We start from the raw sequence: 22,160 nt of genomic DNA, 5'->3' as shown, positions 1-22,160 counted from the left end.
TTCAACGTATGCAATTATCAATTTATCATTACCATCACCCTCAAAATTACTGCAATTGTTATTCGGATTTCAAGTAGATTAAACAATTGAATTCAATCACAAGTCAATTGCATAAACAAAAGAATTCACAGGTCTCTATTTGTGGAAAATCTATATACGCCAGATTAGCGGCTGATTGAACGATGCAACTATTAAATTTAATGAAAAGTTAAACTGTGCCACCAGAATCATTTGCTAGGCGATTATTCATCGATCTATCAACGCTCTGATGAGCCGTATAGGATTCAACGTGTTTGCCAACGTCCCGTAACTAGATAAACAGCAGTCTATTATACTTACTAAATGGATCGAAATCAGCAATTGGGCCAACGAAAGAGAAAGCCTCCTAATTTATACACGCTTGTCATGACTAAATCCACGAGCGCAATTCCAACGATATAATTACCCTAGACAAAAATATGTCTCTAAAAAACCAAAAAATGCTGGCTTTATATTTGCCCCTGCAAAGGCCCCAGCAAAAAAATTTCCTTACAGAAAAGCAAAAAATTCTTATTACTGAAAGGAACCCCTAAACTAAAATAGAATCTGGATTAAAAAAATATTTGAAATGAAATCCAATACATCGAAATAATTCCCCTACTTATTTTAATCAATGAATAATTATTATCGGTATGCAACAAAAGTATTAAATCGACTAGAGCAATTCCAACAATATAATTATAGCCAGCACTAATGAGCTGCGTTATGTGGGAGACGAGGTGGAAAACACTCGAGCTATATAGATATAATAGGAGAAGGAGGAGAAAAAAGCTTGGAATTTTGATGTAATCAGACACTTTGGATCAAAAGAGCCAAAATAGTAAATGAAATCTTGCTCCGAATACCTGGCTAGGAGCTAAAAGCATTGCTGGGTGAAACTACATTTGCCCCAGTGGCGGTTCTCCAAAATACTCGCTGCTGCTCCATATCTGGTTGCTGGGATGGGGAACGTTTGTGTCGTCCGCTAATGAAATCTAAAGATCGCCAGAGAGATGCGATAAGACGCACACGCTGACACTTGGACACTGCACGGATAGGCTTCGCACTCATCGTTAGCTTCTTGGAAGTTTCCTTATCGCTGACTCTCCTCAGCCGCCATCGTCATCAGTCGCATCCTCGTGTCACATCTTCCTCTCTGTTTCATTAATAAAATATACTCTCGGAATTGAAGATCTGTTTATAGCACACTCCCCTGATCTCTCCTCGGCCCTTATCGCGCGCATCACTAATAGAGACCAGCACTAATGCTCGTTTTTGCTCATACTCGACTTCTTCGACACTTGCATCATTCACGATATCCGTGAAAACTCTTGGGAGTGGAAGAGGACAGAGGGTGCAGAAGTGGGAGTCGATTTGGCCCCACCGAGGATCTTCCACGAAGAAGAGTCACCAGTCGCCAAGAAGATACCAAGACAGCCATGAGACTCGTCCTCTTTGCCTTCGTCTGCTCTTTAGCGACTGCATTTTCCTACTCGGACGCCTTTTATCCTTACTACGTAAGTTCACGTTCCTGCTTCGTTCGCAAAATACTCTCTTATAACTTCGAAATTTAGGCGATTTAATGGGAAAAGAGAGTTTTGTGACTTATAAATTCTCGATTGCATCATTGAGGTACCATTTTTCTAGTGTGAGATTTTTTAAGTGGATTTAATGTGTTTCTTTATAAAGACATATAATATATAAGATTATAATAAGTTGGATTTTGCGAACTAAGAGCATTTGGGCATATCGAGTTTTCTGCGTGTTAATGAAAAATTTTATGGGCGTATAGTTGCTAGTGAAGATAGTATTTTACCTGAAAATAATTTATATTAGTGTTACAATTAAGGACAATAAAATCATTTTTATTAATGATAGTTTCGGGATAAACAACATTCTGAGCAATCTTGTACTTTTTTCCGAAGAAAAAATTTATTCATTTCTTCTCTCATTTCATTTTATTCCTTTCGTGAAAATTATTCGATATAGCAGAGTTATCTAATTAATATGTGCTCCGAAGATTGTTACGGCTAATTAAAATGAGTCTCAAATTTACGAGATTCTGCATAGACGAGATTTGAAGATCAGAGTTCAATTGATAACGAAATTTGATAGACACTAGATGGCCTATTTACTTCCTAATACTTTCAAAAATATTTCTCAACATATATATTTATTATGAAATTGATGAAATTTTTGTTATTTTTGTTAACAGCATAAAACACGCTTTGATCGTTCTATTAATAATGACGGCAGTTCTACCGATTTGCAAGATATCCAGAACGAAAAAGTCCGATCTTTCACAGAACTTGAAACTGTAAGGATTACATATAGCATGCTCAAACATTAAACTTAATAATAATATCTGAAATTTGGTCGTTCAAAGGGCTACATTGGTCATAAAGATGCCACGGAAAACATTTGTTTCTTAGAGAAAATGCAAATTGAAAATCCAGTTGGCGGCTTATCGAAGAATCAGCCCAAAAAGGTCTCCAAAACCTTGTATGCATCTACCAATTTTCTAACGAAACATGAGGTGAATTAAACCAGCTATTATTCATTGAAGAAAATTTTATTTTTTTTAACAATCAAATTTTTTTATAATAGGCGTGGCGTTTAGTGGGTGGAAGAATCGTAGATTTTTGCAAAGGGCGTCGGTTTATTTTGCTTCAAGAAAATAGGCCATCCTATGTCGAAAACATTGATCCTTTCATGAATGAAATTGAAATGGACGAAAATTCTATAATAGAAAAACGCGTGGTGGATGTTCTCCTGGAACCGTTGAAAGCTCGCGCAAAAAGGGAAATCCAATTGGAAGAACAACAGAAGCGTAACGAAATTTTTGAAAAAACACGTAAACGTCGTCAGGCACCTCAGCGAGGAAGATTTCAAGGACAGACTCAATCGCAATATATGAATGTCGATGGCGATGGCGAAAAAGAAGGCAAGGCAGAAGCTGAAGCTACTCATCAGTCCTCCCACGCTATCGTCAGTAAGTACCAAATATATAAATCTTCAATTCTCCTGAAATATATTTGTTAGAAATTTAATCAACGAATTACAACTTAAACGCCATAACAAAAGAAACTTTCAAATAATACATTTGATTTCTTCTTCAAGAATCTCAGAGGAATCTGTGACAGTAATGGAAGAATCTACGAAAAGAGACGGCGGTAATAAATCGTGGATGGTGCAGAGATAAATTCTTTTTATTATTTTCTAATTTACAAATAAAATTATATTACTGCACATATTGATAAAATAAAAATCATTTTCATTACCGGAAAGACTGTTTTAATTTTCTCCATATATATACAGCAAATCGCGTTTACAAATGGCGCTTGAGTTATGAATTTATTTTCCCGTCGTGCTGTAAACGAGGAAAGGAAATAGTAGATTAATTTCAATTTTTAGGCGGTAATCGCGGTATGGGTCAAGCTCAGAGTATGTCATCCGGTGGATCAGGATGCGAAGATTGTCCAGGTTATGGTTCCCCAGAACGATACGCTTTACCGGGAACGAGTGGCACCGGTCAATCAATATTTCCCGGCGAAACTATATCTTATCCTGGTAGGGTCGGGCCTTATCCAGGAGGCTCGACAACTGGTACTGGTATTCTTGGAATTCCTGGCACATATACTGGAGGCGTCTCACCAGGAGCTACTGGAAGACCTTACCCAGGCACTGGAATCTCTGGAGGCACATCGGGATATCCAGCTGGTTCAAACTTGGAAACTGGTTCTGCTCCAGGCACGTATCCAGGAGTTGGAACTGGAACGTTTCCTGGTAGCGTTCCTCCAGGAGGATATCCAGGAGTTGGAGTTGGAACATTTCCTGGTAGTGTTCCTCCAGGAGGATATCCAGGAATTGGCGGTGTAATTTACCCAGGTGGTACACCTCCAAGAGGCCATGTAGTTCCAGGAAGTACTGAGATAAGCACAGGAACATATCCGGGAAGCGTTACTTCTGGAGGAGCTCCAGGAGTAGGTGGTGTAATTTATCCAGGTGGTACATCCCCAAGAGGCCAAATATCTCCAGAGAGTACTTTAACAGGCACAGGAGCATATCCTGGTACTGTTACACCAGGAGGAGTTCCAGGAGCCGGTAGTTTAATTTATCCAGACAGGACATCTTCAGGAGGTAGCGAAATACCAGGAGGTTCTCCCGGAATAAGCACAGGAACGTATCCTGGAGGTTTTGTCCCAGGTAGAACGATTCCAGGGGCTGGAACATATCCAGGAACTGGTATCGCAACTTATCCCAGTGGATTAGCACCAGGAGCTGAAGGAGCAGCATACCCAGATGGTATAACAACAGGAACTGGAGCAGGGGCTGAATCATATCCGGGTGGTGGTACTCCAAGAATTCATTCTCAAATTGGTAGCGGAGATTATCCAGGAGGTATAAGGTCTGGATCTGGAGTACCCGGAGTCTTATCTCCAGGAACTGGCTCGATTGCTTATACAGGTGGCGCGGCTCCTGGAAGTGGGACTGTGACATATCTTGGTGGAGTATCACCAGGGACTAGAATAGAGACATATCCTGGTGCTGTAGCACCAGGAACCGGTGTAGGAGTATATCCCGGTGGTGGAGTAATGTCAGGAGCTCGACCGGGAACATATATTGATGGTACAGCAGGTATTGGAGCAGGTGTCTATCCAGGTGGAGTATCTTCTGGAACTGGAAGAAGAGTTTATCCAGGTGTAGCAGAAACATATCCTGGCAGGGTGTTACCTGGTCCTGGATTGGAAGCTTCTCTTGGAACAGGAGTAGGAACATATTCTGTTGATTCTGCACCAGGAACCAGGGTGGAAACATTTCCTGGTAGAGTTATACCTGGCTCTCCAAAAGGAGCGAATCTTGGTAGAGTTGTATCTGGTCCTGGAAATGAAGCGTCTCCTGGAACTGGGGAAGGAACATATCCTATTGGAACAGCACCAGGAACCAGAGTGGATACACTTTTGGGCAAAGCTATACCTGGTTCTGCAACAGGAACGTATCCTGGTAGAGTTTTACCTAGTACTGGAGTGGAAGCGTCTCCTGGAACTGGTGCAGGAACATATCCCATCGGAACGATACCAGGAGTTGGTATAGAAACATATCCTGGTAGAATTATATCTGGTCCTGCAACAGGAACCTATCCAGGTGGAAGAGTACCTGTACAAACGTTGACCCCAGGTAGTGATGTATATCCTGGTAGCCAAATTTACCCTGGAACCAGTGGTACCACAACAACAGGCCAAGTTTATCCTGGAGGAATGGCTACTGGCAGGCTTACAGCTGAAGGACAGGTTACTTTATCTGGTGGTGTATCAGGTTTAATTCCTGGAACTAGTGGAACTTATCCTGGTGGAGCAACAACTGGCACAGTGCAACTAGGAGGTGGAGTAGATGGAAGAGGTTCTAGCAATATATATCAAGGACCTGGTGGTGTACTATATCCTCAATATTCTGGAGATAAATATCCATCCAGTGTCCTTGGTCCAGCTGGAACATATCTTGGACAATATCCATCTGGTCAATATCCACCTGGTCAATATCCGTCTGGTCAATATCCATCTGGTCAATATCCAGGTCAAACCGGGGTTCTTCAAGCAGAGAAAATATCGAGTTATGAAAAGCCTGATTATCCTGGTGACCTTGACAACGGATCAGACTCACAGGCTTCTAGTTCCGTGCAGCAAGGAGAAAAGGGAACTCAGGCGATTGCATCGGCCCAAGGAAAACACGGCGAAGGTACGGCGCAGTCACAAGTATCTGGTACTTACACCGGATCAGGTTCATTTTCAGCCCAAGCTGGTACCAATGACGCTGATAAAAGTGCACAGACACAAGTGAGCGGGGGTAAAGAGGGGGCAGTCAGCAATGCTCAGAGTAAAGGTGGCAAAGGCAAAAGTCAAGCGGAAGTAAAGTTGAACAGTGATACTGGGGCGACTTCTACAGGTGCACAGACCAGTGGTTGGAATCACGCGACTAATACTCAAGTCCAAGCAAGTTCAAAGGGAGGGATGGCCGATGCTCAGGCTAATGGCGAAGGCAGTACCTTCAGCCAGGCGCAAATTGGCTTTCAACCATACGCTAAAAACGACTCGAAGCTTGAAAAACGTGGCAAACCTTTCCGTGGTGGAGGAACAGCTACTGCACAAAGTGGAGCTTTCAGGGGACAGTCCCAGACTCAGATTCAGGGTTCGTTCCAATATGGAATCACGTATTCAGGCGCTGCGCAAGCTGGATCAGGATCGGGTGCGTCCGCATCCAGAAAACCCTTTAACTTCTCTTCGGTGGACGATGAACTCTTCAAGCCCTTCAAGTCTTACGATCCGCCAAAGATAAGCCCCAATGAGGAGCAAGCACCAGCTACTGATGCCAATTATAGTAATGAAGAAAACCATCAAGGTTTGCAAACAAGCTCTAGTTCGAGAAAGACAGTTGTTACAAGTTCGAACAGAGGTGAAAGCAAAAAAGAAGTGGAGAAGCATCGAGTAGACGATACCGTTTATGATTCGAACAATAACGAGGATTACGACGATGAATACGATGATGATTACGATACCCCGTCCCTGAAATCATCATCCAACTCCCCAAGCAGGGACCAGCGCGTGGGTGTAAGTAGAACGGAGCAAAATGAGAACTTACAGATTGCAAATAGACATCTGAATGAGCAAAAGTCGCAAGTTACAAGTTTACCGCGGGCGGGTGACCTACTTGAGCCTGGAACATCCCTGCAAGGCTATACCATTCCTCCAGGGTTCCGTGGTAGAGTAACGTCGGTTTCTCACGACTCCTCGTCTAAGAAAAGTGAAAATAAGTCAGATGCTTCTGAAAAGAAATCTCTCGACACAAAATATGAACGTTACACTGGTACACAATCTTCGAATAGCAAATTTCAAGAATCTGTTAATAATAATTCAGATTTTCGTAAGCCTAATTACTATACTGTTACTAACAGTATGGCTGGAAAGATTGATGATAGTCGAAATAATCCAAGGAAATACGAACATAGATATTATACCAAGAGCTCCACTTGTGGTTATTTTACATTTTCTTGTAATGTGGTATATGGCTCTAATGGGCGGACAAAGATCTGTAAACCCAAAGTACCAACGCATCCTGACGGTACACCTATGAAATGCTCATGAATCTCCTTCGTTCATCATTTTTTGTGAACAAGAAGAATCATGCTCTCGAACTTCCTCAATCGTTGTACCAAAATCAATTAATAGGAATACTTTAAGGGTACGATAAATTTAAGATTTAACTATTTACGGAGATTATTAAATTTATTGATTGTACGTTAGCGTCATTTGACATAACACCACTACATTTAAATAATAATAGCTGCACTTGGGATATGCTTTAATATCATCAACAATATATCTCTATTTTATTATTCGTATTTTATTATAGATTTTAAATCTGGCAAGTTTACTGAGTTTGATCTTTTTAATAATTACTAATGAAATATTTAATATTGAATTGAAGTAATTGTATTGCTTATATTTAATGAATACCTGTCTTCGTTATGAAACGTAGATTTTTAAATAGTTAAGTTCAGGTATCGCAGCTTATACATATACACGTGCTAAATATAAATAATTTAATTAAGTCAATACATAAAAAATGAACAATTATACATTCACTAATTAATATAATTTACAACATCTATATACATATATTAAGTGCATTAAATTATACATAAGTTTATTTAAAATACGTAAGGTCATTGGCACGTTAAAATTCAACCAATACTTTACATGATTATATAAAATCATTATATATACAAATAGACATATAAATGTATAAAAAAATACACGGAATACAAAATTATCAGTCGTTTTGTTAAAGTAAATAAAATATAAAAAAAAATACTATTCTCAGAATATTATTCTAGGTTCTCTACAACATTTATTTTTAAGTAGAGAGAAGGCAGTTAAAATTGACTACTGAATAAATTTTATCTGTACAGATTTACAGAATAATTATAAACAAATGCTTCATCCGATTTGCACTTTGATCCGCCTATTCTAATGTGAAATTTTGTTCGTTTTAACTATTTGCGTATTTTTAACTTTGATGAGGTAAATGATATTCACAGATAAAATTAAATAACTAAGTTTGTTCAATATCGTGCCCTGAAACACGAATTCTCCTGAGAGATATTTCATCGAAATATTTATAAAATGTTAAATTCGTTTATAATAATTTACCCTTATCTGTCTCGTCGTTGTTCTGTGACTTATCTACACTTATTTCGATAGGAGCCGCTGCGTCTGTCGTGCTAGACTCAGAACTGCAATATAATTCTATATTAATATTAATATGAGCAATGATATTATTTTTCTAGTTCCTAGTAACTTGCCTATTTCTGAAATGATCTAAGTGTAAATTAGCAGCTTCCAGTTGCTCCATAAGATCTTCATTTACTCGTTGTAGCTTCTTAACATTATTATTAGCAGTATCCACTTCGTCCTGTACAGCAGCTAGTTCTTTTTTAAGTTCTTCTACTCTTGCTCTTACCCTTTTAACTTCAGCTTCATACTGTTCTGACCTTCTCATTGCATGACATAATTCGGTTGTTTTCTCACCTAATAACTTCTTCAATTTAGCTTGTGAATTTTTCAGTTCAGCTATTTCCTAAAGAGTTTAAAAAGTCGATAAACTTCCATAAAATTAAAATTAATGCTATGTATAAGACGGTAATAATCTAATCAATTTACGTACTTTACTACGATCAGCGAGCTCTTGCTGCAATTGTCTTAAATCCGTATCAGCCGAAGAAATGGGACGAATACGTCGTGCTTCAACTCTTTCTTGTAAATCATTTAATTCATTTCGCAACTGTTTATTTTCTCGTTCAAGGGAAAGTTTTTCACTTTCCAATCGTTCCCGTTTACCCCATTCTGCTGCATTTTCTGCTTGTAGACGCTCTAGCTAAGAGTATTAAAAATGTAATGTTTATATATACTAAATAAATAAGGTATTTATAATATTTGATTAAGCAGTTACTTCAGCTCTGAGTTCCGATAATCGACGATCCATCCCCTCTCTATTAGAAGCTTCGTCAATTAAATCAGCTTGCGCAGCACTAAGCTCAACCCGGAACCGGTCTTTCAGCTCTAGTAATTCTAAGAGTTCTTTCATGGCTTCTGCTCTACTTGCTTGCACCTGTTCACACTGCTCTTGTAACTGAACGATTTTTGCTTTCATTTTTTCCATTCCGCGATGCAAAGAGTGCTTCTCCCTAATAAATAAAGCTCTTGGTAATAAATTAACCAAAGTAATAATTTATAAAGAATAGTAAATTGTTATTATTATATTACTCTTTTTCAGCAGAAGCAGACTTCAATGCTTCTTCTAGAGCTGATTGTAGCATTGATATTTTCTGTAATAACATATCCTCATTACTCCCCTCTAATAATGGTGGATTATTTTCTTCTATTGCATAATCTAATGCTGCCTTTCCTACATCTCTATTTAATGTATTATTTGAATTTTCTTTATACAGCTCTACTGCATGTTTCGGTACAGCACCCTGCAAAACATACTCCTCAATATCCCTATCTGGTAACACATGACTATTTGCTGTTCTTGGACTTTCAACTACATTTCTAGGTGATATTGAATCCTTTTGAGAGCTGGCTTGCTCAACTTCTTGTATGTTGTTATATGCTGCTAATAGTTCCTCAACATCTAAAGCATTTTTTAATTGAGGATCTGATTGGAGTACAGATATAAGCTGTTGATCAAATTGACCTGCATGCTTTAAAAGAATCATATGAATTTTTTCCATTTCTTTTTTTAACTGTTCATTTTGATGTTCCACTTCTTGAGCTTCATGTTTAAAACTATTTGCATCCTTCATGGCAATTTCAAGTTTAGCTCTTAATACTTTAGCCTCTTCTCTAGCCATATTTCTTTCATTTCGAACTTTACTCCATTTCTCACGCCAATTTGCAGTACAATCTGACCACCACCTCATTGTTTTTTCCATCTGGGCTGCTCTAGCCCTTGCTTCCTCCAATTCCCTTTGACGTAAAGCCTAAAAAATGAATAACCTTAATATCCTACTGATTTCAATAAATATAATGATGTATTCTATATAGATTAATACAAATCCTGATACAGAAACTGATATTACAAAGGTATACAATACAAGTAAATAAAATAAAAAAAAGATGAATCTCTAGCAAAATACCTCTTTTGTTTCCCATTCACTATCCATGTAACGTGAAGATGAGGATCCGCCAACATCGTGTTCTCTCATATATCTTCTTGATGATGTTCCACTAGCTGTTGACTGAGCCATAGCCATAAAAACTTTAATCTACAAATTTATATTGTTAAAACATTGATAACGACATAGAAATTTGTTTTGAAATTAATTTTGCTATAGAGGATTGCATCCAATGTTATAAATAATTGATATTACGTCTAAAAAAGTAGATTATTAATAATTTCGAAAGAACTGACATATATATGATCCAGATAGCGGCTGGATTAAACCTGTCTTCTTTTCTTTTCTTGTTCGTCTTGTTGTTGGTTTTATCGGCAGTCGGCCTTGTCAATTTTGTCACCTTTTGTCGACTAATGTGTCTACTCCGGCTCTCGGTTCATATCACACTTTTGTGCGCATATGAACCATATGTATGTATGAACGAACGAGTGATGCGTCGTCGCGGCGGTGGTTTTTGGAAATTATGGACTGATTTGTCGAGTAAATTTTTGTCCAGTTTTCATAATTCATTTTATTGTGTTTATAGATTACATTGTATATTGTACAAATTGTCTTTAAATTAAACTTGAATATTATTCATAAAATTTATCATTTTATTTGATTTCGAACTTTAATATGCTTTTATTAAAATAATATAATTAAAAAGAATACCCTGTGATTTTTATGGTAATGTAGATAACCGCCACATCGGCTTAAGATAATGTACATAATCTGTGGACGACTGTGGCCTGTGCACATATTTATCACAAAATTAAATATAGTATAAGTGGAAATTATTATTAGCAAATTATACCATTAACAATAAATAGAAATATTATAATTACAGTGATTACTTCATGTTCTTCAACAAAATCGGTATTTTATAACATATAATACTAAAAATAAACTAAAGGAAATTGTTTTTAACTTCCTTTTTGATTATCTTATTTTATCAATAATGAATAAATTTCTTTGTATTACAGTGGCATTACTATTGCACAATGTATATAAACGTGCATATATGCATTTGCATGTGTTTAACTGCTTTGATTAAACAGAAAGCGGTGATTGGTCAGTGTGGTCAGACTATATTTGATTATTTGAAATGTTAAGACTGTGTGAGAATTGTATACGTTAAAGGTTTAAAGTAGTGTTAAATGATAACATTTCGCGCCACTTGCAAATACCTCGTGGGGTATCATTTTTTCTCAACGGCTTTGCGCACTCGAAATATTGAAAGATAATTTATAAATAAATTACGTAAGTAATTTTACTCTACTACGATAATAAAAGAAAGTATAGATTCTATAATATAATAAGCGTAAATAGCCAAATTTGTTTCGTTTTGATGAAACAAAATCCAACTGACTTCACAACACCTCAATTTTTTTAAAATTTTATTGACAAATATTTTGTGCTTATGTTGATCTCAGTATAACGTAAATATGAAGTAACCTTTAATAATCAAGATGCCCTTTAACTCTTAATATATTATTTTCTGATATGCTAATTACAACATAGCTGTTGTCAGAATTTGCTCTATTTTGAAAGCGTTAAGCACTGATAAATGTTGAAATCACATGCAAGAAGCCTTTCATCAGTACTTGTGCTCAAATCAGTTTAAGAAAGTCAAATACATTCAGTTCAGTGATTGAATACTCATTTAGTGCTAATCGTTAAAAATTTACTTTATGTCTTTGCTGCTTGTTAATATAACTTCATCTAAACTTATTTAGACTATGGGTATCTTAAAGTTTTATAAAACTCCTGGTCTAAAGTCTGGTCAGTTGAAAAATAAGTTAACAGCAATTTCTGGGATATTAAAATCTGTAACAGAGATTGAAACAGAATTGTGTTATTACATTGAACTAAATGATGTTCTCGTAGAAAGAGAAGCAAAAATTTTAAAGTGGATTTTAAGCTCTCCATTTGAGCAAGAAAATCTAAGAATAGTAAGCTCATTTTATGAACAGAATAATGCTCTTATTATTGAAATAGGCCCAAGGTAAATTAATAATTTGATAGTAATGCTTCCAGTATAAATGAAGCTTAAATAGAAATTATATGTAATATTTAAATTTTCTAGACTAAATTTTTCAACAGCTTTTTCAAGTAATGCATTAAGTATCTGTGATTCGGTACAATTAGACAAAGTTGTCAGAATAGAAGTTTCAACAAGGTATTGGATTAAGCATAATGAAGTGGTTGATAAAAATTTGGAGGATGCTGTAAGTTTCTTGATTTTAATAATTTGTTGTATGAAATTAAATTTAATGAATCATTGCAGATTACTAATTTACTACATGATAAGATGACCGAGTGCAGATATTACCAACCATTAAATAGTTTTAATCATGGATTTCTTCCAGAAAATTGGTTTGAAGTTGATATTACTAATCAAGGGCGTAAAGCCTTAGAAGATGTTAATAAAAAATTAGGTATGTTATGGAAGCTCAATCAAGATATTTGTATGCTATTTGTTATGATTTTTATCCAAATAGTACATTTGATATTTATTTAATTGTTTGATTTTTCTTATAGGATTAGCATTTGATGATTGGGATTTAGATTTCTATACAGATTTATTTCTGCACAAGTTAAAACGTAATCCAACTAGTGTGGAATGCTTTGATTTAGCACAATCAAACAGTGAGCACAGCAGACACTGGTTTTTTAAAGGATGCATGATAATTGATGGTCAGGAAAAAAATGAGTCATTAATTGATATGATAATGAGTACACAAAATTTTTCAAATCCCAATAATGTTATAAAATTTAGTGATAATAGTAGTGCTATCAAGGGATATGAATTTAAAGCCCTTAGGCCACAACTTACTCATAGATGTAGCAATTTTTCATTAGAAAAAATTAAACAGCATCTCATATTCACTGCTGAAACTCATAATTTTCCAACTGGAGTAGCACCATTTAGGTATTAGTTACTTGCGTCATTTAGAAACATCATCATTTTTTCTTAATTATTATATAAAATGGCTTCTATTACAGTGGAGCAACCACAGGTACAGGTGGTAGATTAAGGGATGTTCAAGGAGTTGGTAGAGGAGGCTATTATATTGCTGGTACTGCTGGATATTCTGTTGGTAATCTGCACATTCCAGGTACTTTAAATTTATTTTGATTCCTTTAGATAAATTTTATCCATATAATTCACAGCTTTTATTTTTCATAGGATACAATTTACCATGGGAAGATAAAAATGTGCCATATCCAACAAATATGGCTTCACCATTAGAAATTTTAGTCGAAGCAAGTAATGGTGCTTCTGATTATGGTAATAAATTTGGTGAGCCTGTTATATCTGGATTCGCAAGGTCTTTTGGTATGACTGATGAGGATGGAACCAGGAGAGAATGGATCAAACCTATAATGTTTAGTGGAGGCTTGGGAACTGTTGATGCAGATATGATAGATAAAGTAAAGCCAGAGAAAGGTAAAAATATAAATAACTTTCCTGTTTTTTGATTCTCCTTTACATTTATAAGATGCATTGTATAATTTTTAATTCTAAATTGTAGGTATGGAAGTTGTTAAAATTGGTGGACCAGTTTACCGAATTGGTGTGGGTGGTGGATCAGCAAGTTCAGTGGAGGTAATGAGCAAAATATGTTTAATGATCTTTTAGTTCTATATTCTAAAATATTAGCATAAATTGATTCATTTATTTTCTGTCTAGGTACAAGGAGATAATAAAGTAGAATTGGACTTTGGAGCTGTACAGCGTGGAGATCCAGAGATGGAGCAAAGGTTGAATCGTGTAGTAAGGGCTTGCACAGAATTAGGTCCAAAAAATCCTATACTTAGTATACATGACCAAGGTGCTGGTGGAAATGGTACAAAACTTTTTTAAAAATATATTATAAATATATATTAAAAAATATATTCATATAATTTAATAAATTTAATAATAGTGCATTTATAATGTTTCATGCAATGCAGATTCAGGGCAATATAGAAAACTGGTTAGTTAAATAATTGAAATTTGCATTTTTGTTCTCTTTTCCATGTAGTTTTTTTATTTTCTTTCTTTTTCTTAGTTTGTTATTTGCACGCATTAATTTTGGCACATTGCGCTACGCTATAAATTTTGTATCTTTTTATCTGTTTTTAATGTATATTGATTTTTAACATTACACAAAATCATTTGACAGATCAGCCATTGATAATTACCTGTGTTACTTATAGGAAATGTTTTAAAAGAATTAGTTGAGCCTGCTGGAGCAGTTATCTTTACTCAAAAGTTTGAGTTGGGTGATCCAAGTATCAGCACATTAGAATTGTGGGGTGCTGAGTACCAAGAAAATGATGCTATATTATGTCGAACGCAAGACTGCCAATTACTTAAACAAATTGCACACCGCGAAAAGTGTCCCCTTAATTTTGTAGGAACCGTCACTGGTAATGGAAAAATAATACTTTCAGAAGAAGAAGATTGCGATGCTGATAAATACTTAGCTCAAGCAGAAGATACTAGCCTAAGACACCCGGTCGATTTAGAACTAGAGTTTATTCTTGGAAAAATGCCAAGCAAAGTAAGTAGCTCCAATATTATAATGTTATTAAATTGATACATAATTACATATTTTTTTCAATAAAATTTAATGATTTTTAGACTTTTGATCTTAAAACAGAATCCGTACAAAGAAAGCCATTAATTTTACCGGAAAACTTAAAAGTTAGTGCTGCACTTAACAGAGTTCTACGACTGCCTGCAGTTGCAAGCAAAAGATACTTAACAAATAAAGTGGATAGATGCGTTACAGGACTGATAGCGCAACAACAATGTGTCGGGCCTTTACATACGCCACTTGCAGATTTTGCTATGACAGCAGTATCTCATTTCGATTATGTAAGCTTGGCGTGCTATTTTATGGGACTTTTTATATATTGCATTTTAATATTTTTTTCTCTTGGTTTTAGGCCGGTATCGCCACTTCTATTGGAGAACAACCGATAAAAGGACTAGTCAATGCGGCAGCCGGTGCTCGTATGACGGTAGCCGAAGCGTTAAGTAATTTAGTATTCGCCCATATTTCAGACCTAAAGGTAATTGGAAAATTGATAAAGAATTAATTTCTCATAAGGACATTGAATAAAAGGAAACAAATTGTTTTAAATAGGATGTGAAATGCAGTGGTAACTGGATGTGGGCAGCTAAATTGCCAGGAGAAGGCGCAGCTTTATACGAAGCATGCTCCGCAATGTGTTCGGTTATGAAAGAAATAGGGATCGCTATAGATGGTGGAAAAGATTCTCTTAGTATGGCAGCTCGTATTGGGAAAGATGTTGTTAAAGCTCCTGGGACCTTGGTAGTATCCACTTATGCGCCATGTCCAGATATACGCCAAGTAAGCTACATTTTGTAATAATACACTTTTGTTAAACTCTTTTGGTTAACATTAATTCAAGCATCAATTTTTTTACACAAAATAGAAAGTTACACCGAATCTCAGAGCACCTTCACTCCTTCAAACTGGATTTTTGCTGTTCGTTGACTTATCCAATGGAAAGAGCCGCTTAGGCGGAACTGCGTTAGCTCAAGTATATAATCAGCTTGGTGATGATGTACCTGATTTAGAAAATACAAAAACACTAGTGAATGCTTTCTGTGCTACGCAAACTTTGATATCTGGTAATATATGAATTATAATTAGTATATTTTTAAGTTTCATTTATTATTATATTTATTCATTTTTCATACAAATAATTTATTTGGCTAATAGAGGGAAGTATACTATCTGGACATGATGTGAGTGATGGTGGTTTAATCACGTGTCTTCTGGAAATGGCATTTGCTGGAATATCTGGTATCGATGTAAACATCGAACATAAAACAGGATCGGATATTGAGATTTTATTTGCAGAAGAAGTTGGTTGGATATTAGAAGTAGATAAGTTTAAATACAATCGTGTCATAGAATTATTTTATTCATTTGATGTTCCAATATACCCTATTGGAAAGTCCACTCAATTTGGAATTCACTCAATGGTCTGTAATTTAATTAAAAACAGTGAAATTATGATACACACACAAGTTTGTATATTTACTTTTTTATTTTGTTATTCTAGATTAATATAAATGTAAATAAGAGAAATGTACTGGAATCTACCGTGTTTCAATTAATGTCTGTATGGGAAGAAACTGGCTACCAATTAGAATGTAGGCAAACTAATGTAGATTGTGCTTTCCACGAATTTTTTGGATTAAGAAATAGGAATCTTCCCAGATATAAGTTAACGTTTAACCCCGATTTTAGGTCTCAAATTGAACATGAAAATGATGGCAAGTATCATGAAATAAATAATTCTAAGGATGCTAGAGGAGACTCATTGCTATTAAAAATTATTTTTTTGTTTGCAGTTATTATTCGAGTAGCCGTAATTCGCGAAGAAGGAACCAACGGTGATCGAGAAATGGCAGCTGCACTAGTAAAGGCTGGCTTTCAAGTTTGGGATGTTACAATGCAGGACTTTTTAGACAATACTATTAATTTAGATCATTTTAGAGGTGTAATTTTCCCCGGAGGTTTTAGTTACGCAGGTATAGTAAAGATATAAATTCTATTAAATTTTTATAATTTATAGTTTATATTTCTTAAAAATGTCTTGCTGTGTAGATGTTTTAGGATCTGCAAAAGGTTGGGCTGCAGGCCTACTGTATCATCCAGCAATAAAGAAAACGTTTAAAGATTTCTTTGCTCGAGAAGATACATTTAGTTTGGGTGTTTGTAATGGATGTCAATTAATGAGTTTGTTAGGATTGCTTAATTTAAAAACACGAGAATTGAATGATATCGACGTGTTCTTGGATTATAATATTTCTGAGAGATTTGAATGTCGATGGAGTACCGTTAAAATTGGTGCTTCGCCATCGATAATGTTAAAAGGAATGGAGGGAAGTGTATTAGGAATCTGGGTTGCTCACGGAGAAGGGCGATTTACATTTAGGAACAAAATGATTCTTAGTAAATTAAAAGAAGCACGATGTATAGCACTTAATTATACTGATGAATACGGAAATCCGACTACTATCTATCCTCTTAATCCAAATGGCACCATCGGTAAGTTTATGATAAAAAACATTCAGTATTAACAGGCTTTTTAATTATACAAAATATTGTATAATTTTTTGTAACAGAGGGCATAGCAGGTATATGTTCTTCGAATGGTCGACATCTGGCAATGATGCCGCATCCAGAAAGATGTGTAGAAGTGTGGCAATGGCCTTGGCGACCAGAAGACTGGAAATTTGTAAATTCACCTTGGCAGCGAATGTTCGACAATGCATATGCATGGTGCACGTCCAGCTGTACTTCCGCTTGATTCTCAGGTCACATAATATATTTTATTAAAATGTAAAATTATTTTATTACCTACCATAACAAATTGTGGTAACGTTTAATTATAAGTATTACAAATATACATAAAAGTTAAGAATAAATTTGTTAATATCTATTGAATCATTCAAAAGAATTTTGTCTCACTTTAAAAACTTGATTTAATGGCGCGTAATGCGTAAATTGGTTGGACGGATAAAATTCTTCCAACTGCAAATCACATCGTAAAATAACAACACCCGAAGGGTTCACCTTTACTTTTATTTTGGTTTGTGGCGTCAGTATTCCATAATCAACTTCTTCGTATAAATCCTAGCGAAAATATTTGAAAAATTTATTAAAAATTAGAGTAAAGATTATTTCTTGCACGACCCTTTAGAAATTCGTACATACCTCTACTCTGTATCCACCTGGATACTGTAGACCTAATTCTTTTAAAGTAACCGACACATCAGAGGGTGTACCATCTGTTCTTCTATTTAAAAATGCAATGGCATATGAGTAATAAGATTCATAAATTGGCGTTATTGGTCTCGCCCAAATCTCAATTCCTTTGTGCTGAAATAAATAAAAGTGTTAATAATTTAAGTCAATACATAATGAAACAAGCTAAGCAATTAAACTGACTAACTTTATATATGCGACGACCTTGAATTCCTAATGGATCTTGATCTACAGCAATGATTTTCTTATTCTGTAAAATTGCTTTGTACTCTGGTCTAATGGTTCTGAGATCAACAGACATTAACAAAGGAGCTGCTAATATGGCCCACAAAGCCATTTGCGTCTTACTTTGTTCATAGCTTAAACCAAAATTTCCTATAATCAACATATCAGGATCATTCCAATGTCCTGGACCAGCATTTGGCACAATTACATCTTGATTGTTGCCGTAGTAATCAATAATACTTTCAAGACTATTCCAAGAGTCTTGAATATCATCAAAATTCCTCCAAAGATTGCAGTGTTCTATTATGGATGTGAAGTTTGGCTAAAAATGTATGTAGAATTATATTTGTATTTTAAAAGGAAGAGTTATATAATTTGTGACTTGAGCAATTTAAAATCACTGCTGACCTTCATACCAGCATAAATTTGATAGACTGGCCAACTACAAGAGTATATCATTGGTCTACCAGTTTGGTTCAAATGAAACCCAAATTCAGGATATCCTACCAAATACAAATTTGATTAATTATAATGTTTAGAGAGTGTCTACATCTTTTTTAAAGATATTAATACAGACCTCTGTCCATGTCAGAAGGATGAGCATAACACCCATCTAATTTAACATAGTCTACATCCCAAGATCCAAATGTAATAGCATCATTTTCTAAATATCCCAAAACACCCGGGTATCCAGCACATGTATAATTACCATAGTCTTCATAAATACCAAATTTAAGACCTTTCGAATGAATCTATACAAAAAAGTATATATTAATAACTGCAATATAAAAAACTGAAGTGTTCCCTAAATCATTTCTTGGAGAAATATATAATTATATATGCTTAATATCTCACATAATTTGAAAGGCTCTTCATGCCATAGGGAAACCGTTGCCTATCTGCCACTAGTTGCCCATTGATATCTCTATCCTTTTCCAACCAACAATCGTCTACATTGATATATTCATATCCTACTTCAGCATATCCTTCTGCAACAACAATATCTGCCATTGTTCGGAAAAGATGATCACTGGAAAAACATTAAAAACTGAGCTAAAACCTATAGATTTATTTACATGTATTACCATTATAAAATAATAATTTTTTTTTTTAAACAATTTTCATTATCAGTTCTATGGTATGTATATTAGGACTGACAACTCTGGAATGTGGAATTAGCATAATGGTTGTAACATATGAATAAATTTAAAATTTGTTCTTCATACATATCAATGCTCTGCAACCTTGCTTAGACTGTGAGAAATGCTAGAGAATTTACTCAATTATTTTAGTTAGTAAAAATATATTGACTTGCCTGGTAACAAATGCTAGTGCAGTTTCTTTTCTAATTTTGCATCAGAGCAAAATAATTCAAGCAAATTCTGCATTTTCGAAGCATTCTGCAAAATGCAATCAAATGCATTCTGCAGTTAAAGTCATTGTATGAATTTAAAACAGTATTTCCAAATGTTTATGAAACCATAATTCAAACATAAAATAAGGATATTTCAGTTTAAAACTTTACCATATTAAATTTAAAAAAGTAGGAGTTTGGTACCTGATACAATTTTCTGGATCATTTTTGCAGTCTGTATTACATCGGAATCTTTCCCAAGCAAGCCACCCCATAGGTGGTGTTCTTGCTAATCCATTTTCAAGGGCTAGCACAACATTTGCTCCGAACACTAGCAAACACTGTATCCATACTATCTGCAACATTCTGTGAAAACACCCAGCTTTCTTGTTACTTCTATGCTTAATATTATCACTTAAGAAATGTAGTAGTACTAGGAAGCTGGCAGCATAATTGTTTCAAAATAATTTTGAAAAAACACTGAATTATGCACAAGTGAAAAGCTAGTCATTGAAAGAATGAGAAAATAACTAACAACATCCTGCACTGCTTCTGACTCTCTGGCAGACTGATCTGATACAACACCAGACCTCCAAGCTAAGAGTACTTTCACCCAATGCCCTATTTCATTTTCACACACAAATACTATCATTAGTAGTGTGGTGTATGCATTATGTTACAACTAGCAGATATACCCATCACATTCACATGAACATATAAACGTTCTGAATGTCTTCTTACAAAAAAAATAAAATACTCCTTGAAATTACTTGAAAAATATGTTGGAGTAACAAATTTAATTACTGAAAATAGGTTATGCGTTAAAGGTTATGTTTGAAACATAATGTAAATAAAACTATATAATCAAGGGATATAAAATAATATTCGCACCTGTTTCAATGAATAATTGGTTTTTAATATCAAGTTATAGATATAAAATTTCGTTCATTTATTGCTGAATACCATGATTTGTACTAAGTAATTAAGCCTTTGGTAACAAAAGAAAACAGTTTGTATTTTTGACATGTAGCAGAGATGCAGGAACAGTGATTATTATTCACCACTGATGTATATACTAATTTGAAACCCATCTTAAGTTTGATATTATTTTTGATACTGTTAATTAAAACACGATTGCTTTTCTACAAACAATGGATAACTACTAAGCTATAAGATCTTATGATTGCATTCCACTGAAACGTATACTAATACATAACACTAAAGCACCTCGTTATTCAATCGTGAGCTGAGCGGTCGCTTAGAAAACAAAATAGTTATAATAGTAACGTTTTACGTCGTCTATCTAATGCGCATTTATTAAAAAATTTTAATTTCTATAGATTTGGTAATTATAACACACTGCTTTTATTCAACATTACTCTTATAGTGTAAAATTCTCTAAACAATATAATATAATTTTAAATTGAGTTATAATAATTCGCGGAGTGGCTCCTATACATATAATTAAATTTGGAGAAATATTTCAACGTTGGTAAAATATCACAAGTATTAATTGTATCATTAATGCTTGATACGCTGTCAGGGGTAATTTGACTCCAAAATTTAAATTGAAGAAAAAAAAATTACCTGGCAGTTTTAGCACTTTCCCCGTTATACCGTGTTCAAATATAATTGGGCAAGAGTTATAAAGAAGAACATTGACATTGATGCATCTGACCGATTGTGTAATCAATTTCTATTATCAATTCAAACAATTTTTATCATGCAGATGCGCATTAACATGCATTTTACCCAACTTTCCCAATAATATTTTGTACTTGCGTAAATAAAACAAACAATTAAACGATATATTTGATGGATGAACATATTAATCCATGATCTACCATAAAAATATTATCTTCGAACGTGATGCAATCTTCTTAGTGATATTTAGATTAAAATTGTTTATAATAGCCAGTAATATTTATATCGTAATCGAGTTGCAAGATCAATAACGATTAACGATAATTTAGAAAAGAATGGTAAGAATGTCTTACATGCTTTATATTAAACGCACCTGGATAATCAATTCTGTATTGGCTTTGGCTACTTAATCCGTTCTCGTTCTGCAATGCTCCATTATATATATTCCACAATTAAGTATGTACTTTATTCGCTAAAACAAGCATCGATATTTTTTGTCCCCTTTATCGAGCATCGCCTCGTAAACTAAATAGATAAATTAATTTTTCATTACATTAATCTTACAAATCAATAGATTTTCCAGTCGAGCGGATAAAAATATTGACAAATAGGTAATTGATCCGTACAAATAGATATACTGCATACGTAGATAAAACAAGAAGATGCCCCCAATACTGTCAGATTAATTGATTTAAAAAATACTGTAATTATGAACAAAAATGTATATACATATAAACTTTCTCCAATAAAAAAAAAAAAAAATGTCACGTGATTTTGGAAAGGAATAGTGATAAAGCGTTCATTCCAAACAAAAGGCACAATTATCATCAGGTTTTCAGGTTTTTCACAAGTATTATTATTCCTGACGATAATTGGAGGATACTTTCTAGAGCATAATTATGGTTGG

The 22,160-nt window shown here is 34.7% G+C and overlaps 4 protein-coding genes across 10 annotated transcripts; 2 read left to right on the top strand and 2 right to left on the bottom strand.

The window, feature by feature from the left end:
- The first annotated feature begins 1,148 nt into the window (after positions 1–1,148).
- LOC136778899 (WAG22 antigen-like) lies at positions 1,149–7,565 on the top strand. Its single transcript, XM_066736068.1, has 5 exons — positions 1,149–1,535; positions 2,234–2,335; positions 2,405–2,554; positions 2,626–3,010; positions 3,433–7,565. The coding sequence occupies exons 1-5, from the start codon at positions 1,458–1,460 to the stop codon at positions 7,155–7,157; spliced, it is 4,440 nt and encodes a 1,479-aa protein (XP_066592165.1). The 5' UTR covers positions 1,149–1,457; the 3' UTR covers positions 7,158–7,565.
- A 168-nt stretch (positions 7,566–7,733) lies between these two features.
- LOC136778884 (coiled-coil domain-containing protein 102A-like) lies at positions 7,734–10,615 on the bottom strand. 4 transcript variants are annotated; one of them, XM_066736044.1, is made up of 9 exons: positions 10,489–10,615; positions 10,214–10,342; positions 9,485–10,057; positions 9,339–9,400; positions 9,025–9,259; positions 8,740–8,949; positions 8,378–8,652; positions 8,226–8,308; positions 7,734–8,150 (listed from the first exon to the last, which is right to left on the bottom strand). In XM_066736044.1, exons 2-9 carry the CDS (start codon positions 10,328–10,330, stop codon positions 8,128–8,130), a joined length of 1,578 nt encoding a protein of 525 aa, XP_066592141.1. In that variant the 5' UTR covers positions 10,331–10,342; positions 10,489–10,615; the 3' UTR covers positions 7,734–8,127. The 4 variants fall into 4 exon arrangements, with proteins under 4 accessions (XP_066592141.1, XP_066592140.1, XP_066592137.1 ...); XM_066736043.1 differs by having other exon boundaries at positions 9,339–9,550; positions 9,623–10,057; XM_066736040.1 differs by having other exon boundaries at positions 7,735–8,150; positions 9,339–10,057.
- Positions 10,616–11,315: 700 nt separating this feature from the next.
- Positions 11,316–17,714, top strand: Pfas (phosphoribosylformylglycinamidine synthase). Of its 3 annotated transcripts, none has more exons than XM_066736012.1 (18): positions 11,316–11,491; positions 11,968–12,236; positions 12,318–12,459; positions 12,519–12,669; positions 12,773–13,163; positions 13,238–13,350; positions 13,422–13,682; positions 13,768–13,841; positions 13,926–14,082; positions 14,435–14,781; positions 14,862–15,098; positions 15,170–15,295; positions 15,370–15,597; positions 15,683–15,881; positions 15,973–16,238; positions 16,319–16,790; positions 16,867–17,310; positions 17,388–17,714. In XM_066736012.1, the coding sequence occupies exons 2-18, from the start codon at positions 11,971–11,973 to the stop codon at positions 17,570–17,572; spliced, it is 4,059 nt and encodes a 1,352-aa protein (XP_066592109.1). In that variant the 5' UTR covers positions 11,316–11,491; positions 11,968–11,970; the 3' UTR covers positions 17,573–17,714. The 3 variants fall into 3 exon arrangements, with proteins under 3 accessions (XP_066592109.1, XP_066592108.1, XP_066592110.1); XM_066736013.1 differs by having other exon boundaries at positions 11,323–12,236; positions 16,319–16,532; positions 16,611–16,790; XM_066736011.1 differs by having other exon boundaries at positions 11,316–12,236.
- Positions 17,587–20,815, bottom strand: LOC136778888 (alpha-N-acetylgalactosaminidase). Of its 2 annotated transcripts, XM_066736048.1 has the most exons (9): positions 20,501–20,815; positions 20,145–20,412; positions 19,814–19,975; positions 19,111–19,285; positions 18,833–19,007; positions 18,664–18,758; positions 18,218–18,577; positions 17,980–18,144; positions 17,587–17,898 (listed from the first exon to the last, which is right to left on the bottom strand). In XM_066736048.1, the coding sequence occupies exons 2-9, from the start codon at positions 20,147–20,149 to the stop codon at positions 17,710–17,712; spliced, it is 1,326 nt and encodes a 441-aa protein (XP_066592145.1). In that variant the 5' UTR covers positions 20,150–20,412; positions 20,501–20,815; the 3' UTR covers positions 17,587–17,709. The 2 variants fall into 2 exon arrangements, with proteins under 2 accessions (XP_066592145.1, XP_066592146.1); XM_066736049.1 differs by lacking the exons at positions 19,814–19,975; positions 20,145–20,412; positions 20,501–20,815 and adding an exon at positions 19,571–19,718.
- Between the last annotated feature and the right edge of the window lie 1,345 nt (positions 20,816–22,160).

This window comes from Prorops nasuta, unplaced genomic scaffold (genome assembly GCF_024137725.1).
Source record: "Prorops nasuta isolate Cenicafe-Biocafe unplaced genomic scaffold, Cenicafe_Pnas_1.2 PNAS00015, whole genome shotgun sequence".
Taxonomy (NCBI): Eukaryota; Metazoa; Arthropoda; class Insecta; order Hymenoptera; family Bethylidae; genus Prorops; species Prorops nasuta.
The sequence above is the reverse complement of the archived record's forward strand: the minus strand, read 5'-3'. Positions and strand labels throughout refer to the sequence as shown.